The 5000-nt window shown below is 50.7% G+C and overlaps 1 protein-coding gene across 2 annotated transcripts in view; it reads left to right on the top strand.

The window, feature by feature from the left end:
• Positions 1–5000, top strand: part of kat6a (K(lysine) acetyltransferase 6A) — a 39564-nt gene that overhangs the window by 21133 nt on the left and 13431 nt on the right. For both annotated transcript variants that reach the window (XM_063194954.1, XM_063194955.1), the window contains exons 8-10: positions 113–225; positions 2041–2156; positions 3045–3186. In XM_063194954.1, the coding sequence (XP_063051024.1) occupies positions 113–225; positions 2041–2156; positions 3045–3186 (371 nt within the window). The remainder of the gene's footprint in view (positions 1–112; positions 226–2040; positions 2157–3044; positions 3187–5000) is intronic.

The raw sequence follows: 5000 nt of genomic DNA, 5'->3' as shown, positions 1-5000 counted from the left end.
TTGCACCATGTAAAGCACTATCGATTGAAGGGTCTTAAAAAAATCTGTCCATGTACAGGTAAATTAAAGGTGACCTGCTTAAATTTCTCTCCTCTTCTCCTGTGTCTTGCAGACAATCAGGATCCCGATGACTGGCGCGACGAGGACGAGAAGCCTCCGGGGCACGAGAACATGACCGAGAAAGACGTGGAGCTCTTCAGACACATCCAGCAACTGGCACTACAGGTACGTACTAAACGCACAGAAAAATAATTGCTTCCAGCGCCTCAGCACTGGCACACGTTACCGCTGTTTACACTGTTCCGTTTAAAAGTTCATTTAATCAACGGAATGTCACGGAGCCACGCTCAGTTCTTAAAAATCTATTAAAGGTGCAATGAAAATCAGCCTTTTAAAACAGCCTGTTCTCTCTTTTTTTTACGAGTTTGCTACTTTTAGTCCGCTACCGCATAAAAAAGAAACGGCTTTGCGATCTTGCACAGCAGGCGGAGGGCACTAAATATAGTGCTTTTGGGCAAACCTCCCGCCGAGCCTGCTCGCACAACACTAGGTGTTTGTCAGCCTTAGCTCGGACCTCCCTCCCGCTGGGCCAAATGACTACGTATCTGCAGAACGATAGTGCTGTTTGGAAGGTCGCCGTGCCTAGCGAGGAGATCATTGGCACGTAAGGTGCTGAACAGTGGGGGGGTGTGATGGCAGGCAGTGGGGAGGATGGCTTGGTGGAGACGGGGCTAGCGGATATGCCGCTGCCAGCCCAGCCGGCCCCTGTTCTGACGGATATCAGCGGATGTTGGCAAGACGAGGAGATTTATCTAGCGGCGATGGCCGAGAATCTGCCGGTGTGGTGTGTTGGCATCCGTGTTACTTGCATGCGGAGAGGGTTACCAGAGGTGGGTTTCTCTGCTCTGGGCGTGTACTGTGCATTCTATTTTTTTTCTTTGCTTATTTGTTGAGTTGTTTTCTCGTTTTTGTTCATGCTGTTCTGGGGTTATCTGAGGCCAGTCCTAGCTGGATGGTCCTAGGCCTAATATGGTGGCTACTTCCTTTTGTAACGGAGTAGTGTGATGGCATGTCTTAGGTGTGGCGCGCCCGTGTTTGAAGACTGTCTGTGAAGTAAGCACTTTGCCGAAGGGGTTCCTCTTTATCATGTGTTAACTGATGCTGTGTGTGTAAAACGGAGAGCGAAGGCGAGGGAGAGAGGCAGGGGCGGGGAGAGAGGAGAGTGCTAGAGATGGAGGGAGGGACAGAGATACCAGGAGGGAGAGAGAGAGAGAGCGAGAGAGAGAGAGTACTAAAGAGAGATCATGACAAGGAGGGAGAGAAAGTCAGGGTGAGGGGCCTCTTGGCCTGACTGCCACAGGAAGCATGTGGTCACCATTGCATAGCAGCAGAGAGAAAGAAAGAGAGGGACAGAGGAGCAAGGAAGCCAGCCAGCCAGCCGGCCCTAGGCTCTGAGTGGCAGCTGCCTGCAGTTTGCCCCAAACAGCACAGCGAGCTAATAATAATCTCAGCAGAAGCAGCAGCAGCAGCACCAGCCCAGGAGCTCTGGCAGTGGTGTGTGTGTGTGAGAGAGACAGGGAAAGAAACAGGCCTATACCCTGCAGCGTGGCTGCCAAGTCCTAGTGTGCTTTGGCAGTGTTTGAGGTCCTGGCAGGCGGGAGGCCAGGGAGTGGGGTGGTGGTGGTGGTGGTGGTGGTGGTGGTGGTGGTGGTGGCGGCGGCCCGGGGGTGGGGGATCGGGCTGGTAGTGTGTGCACTGGCCCCTCGTAATCCCTGTTCTGTAATCTGTCTGTTTGCCTCGGCACTGGCCCCTCGTAATCCCTTGTGGCAAACCTGTGCTCTGCTCAGCCCCCCCCCCCATCTCCCCATATCTGCACCTGCTCCTTCCACAGCCATCAAGTCCTCACCCCATCAGCCTTTACGCGCCTTTTTTTCCTCTGCAGACATCCACTAATGTGTTCCTCCACTTCTCCTTTTGTTTCTCTTCTTCTTTCTCGCTCGTTCTTTCTTTCTCCTCTCCTTCTCGTTGTTGGCCATGCAGAAAGTCGGGGTGACGGGACCCCCGGATCCTCACATGCGATGCCCGTCCGTCATCGAGTTCGGCAAGTTCGAGATCCAGACGTGGTACTCGTCTCCCTACCCGCAGGAATTCAGCAGGTAACCACCGCACGCACGCACGCACACACACACTACTTTCCACTCAGCACAGACTTTTGTCCAAAGCACCTTCCATACACCAGTCATCATGCACTTCTGTGAGTGTACTGTGTTTATGTGTTGAATATCATTACCTATAGTGCAGAGGAAGAGCAGTGGTTAACCTCGGCATACTGTATATGGTCCTGTTTTTGATTTCCCTTTTCTCTGCTAAATGGCAAATTATCTGACCCACATAAAAAGGTGTTGCAGCAAAATCTGTTTTTTTTCTTCTTCACAACACTTTCTTTAGGCTGGCTTAGTTAAACTCACTCCACTTTGACTTCCTCCTTCCCACTTAATCTCTATACATGCACAATATTCACAACAGTTCATCACTGTTCTAATTTTTTTTTAAAACAAAAAAAAACTATTCCACCACAAAAGCGTAGTAGTTTTCGTGCCACTTACTCCAGAATGGCCAAGCCAAGCCACACATCTGCAACCTATCCTCCATTCAGCTCCAGTGACAGCACTCGGCTGCTTGTGTTTCTCCCCATGTCACTCTGTTTACACCAGTGATTCTCAAAGTGTGGTCCGGGGGCCACTGGTGGTCCGCGACAGAGCTCAGGTGGTCCGTGAGGGGATTCCTACTTTTACAGTATATTTGTAACATAATAACAAAGCTAAACAAAGCTGAAGTCTTATTTTCACCACAATAAGACAGGCTTGTGATTTCAATCGAAATAAGCAGCGTCAAATTCGCACCCCTCAACTGTGAATTCCCGCTGACAGGTGGTCCCTGAAGATTTTTGGGGTGGACAAAGTGGTCCTCGGTCTAAAAAAGGTTGAGAAACACTGGTTTACACCCCCACCTCACCTCTTCCCTTCCCCTCCCCTGTGCTGCAGGCTTCCCAAGCTGTACTTGTGTGAGTTCTGCCTGCGCTACATGAAGAGCCGCAGCATCCTGTTCCAGCACATGCGCAAGTGTGGCTGGTTCCATCCCCCAGCTAACGAGATCTACCGGAAGGATGATGTCTCTGTGTTTGAGGTGAGGAAGCGGAGGAGTGGTTTTGTTGGGGAATGGGAAGGTGTGGCTCCCAACGCACGCACACAGGCACGCACACGCACACGCACACGCACACACACACACACACACACACACACCGCAGAGGCAACAGGCAACAGGCTCTTACACACCCACATCCTTTCTCATACCCACGCATAGACGTACGTCATATCCTGCACTTCCTGTTTTGTGTGTGTGTGTGTGTGTGGTTGTGTGGTTGTGTGTGTTGTGTGTGTGTGTCGCTCCTCCTTCCTCCCCTCTAAGTATTTCCTCCATCCCCACCAGCTGTTTGCCAGCAGCAGTGCAGGCTGTCTCCAGTTCTGGGTTAATGGGTCTCTGGTACTCCAAGAAACGCGCAGGGCGGCTGACAGCTGGATCCGCACTTCACTAAAGCGCAACTCTTTAGTCTTCTGGAGCCACTTTCAAATCACTCACTGAAACCTGATTCATAGTCAGTGATCCTTATTTTAGCTGTAACTTAAATGTTTTTTTTTGTTCCTGAATTTGTTGGATTCGTTTCAAACCCGGGCACCAGCTCCTTGTCGCTCTGAGTATTCTGCGCAGGCAGGTGTTTTCTTGAAAGTGTATTTTGGCCCCAAAACACCTGGGCCCTGGCTGCGCTCCAGCAGCGAAGCGAAAGTAAAACCGGTGTAGGGTGTAGGATGAACGTGTCAAGGGCCCACACAAAGACTTGCAGGCACCTGGGTGAAGTCTGGTGTCTGCTTGCTTTATCGCCTGCAGACACGCATATTAACATGGCACATGTACACACACACACACACACACACACACACACACACACACACACACACACACACACACACACACACACACACACACACACACACACACACACACACACACACACACACACACACACACACACACACACACACACACACACACGAAGGAACACACATTGGCATGCTGCTCCTCTTTCATTGAAGACTGAGTCGGTGTGTGCAGAGCTTGGCGAGGAAAGTTGGCACTGTGCCAGTTCTCTTTCTCGGTTTCTCTCTCTCTTTCTATCCCCCTCCCTCTCTCTTAGTCGGTCTCTCACTCCCTCTCTGTGGCTCTTGCTCTCTCTCTCTCTCGGTCTCTCACTTTTCCGTCTTTCGCTTTCTTCTCATTTCCCATGTGGCAGTTCTGTATTTCAAGATCACAGATCACCGCCTGTGACATTGACAGCGTGGCGCTCTCTGCTTCTGAAGTGCCCCACTGGGTGCCTTCGCGCACTCCCAGGGATTGAAAGTCACACCTGACGCCAAGAAGGGGAGGGAAAAGAAAAAAAGAAAAAGAAAGAAAACGGGTCAGCTGCCATAATCTAATGGCCCATAATTGGCTCCCTTATTTTCTCTAAGCCGCTTGTAGCAGCGCTGCCCCGGCGATATGGAGTTGATTCATGTGGAATCATTATCCACACACACACCACACAGCCAGGAATCCATATCGGTACCGGGAGAATGAGTTAAGGGAGAGAAAAAAATAAAACATTTGACTGGCCTGGCCTGGCTGGGAGATGGGATTGAGCCAAGGTCATTTCAGTGAAGGTGTTACACAACACACGCTCCACCAGGGCGATTTGTGTGGAGCGCTGCTGAAAGGTTTTATTGTGGCTCCTTCGGGCATGAGTATAAGTGAGTGATCATTAACCTCTCTCTCTCTCTCTCTCTCTCCCTCTCTCTCTCTCTCTCTCTCTCTCTCTCTCTCTCTCTCTCTCTCTCTCTCTCTCTTTCTCTCTCTCTCTCTTTCTTTCTCTCTTTCTCTCTTTCTCTCTTTCTTTCTCTCTTTCTCTC

The sequence above is a fragment of the Engraulis encrasicolus genome, chromosome 3 (assembly GCF_034702125.1).
Source record: "Engraulis encrasicolus isolate BLACKSEA-1 chromosome 3, IST_EnEncr_1.0, whole genome shotgun sequence".
Lineage (NCBI taxonomy): Eukaryota > Metazoa > Chordata > Actinopteri > Clupeiformes > Engraulidae > Engraulis > Engraulis encrasicolus.
The sequence above is the reverse complement of the archived record's forward strand: the minus strand, read 5'-3'. Positions and strand labels throughout refer to the sequence as shown.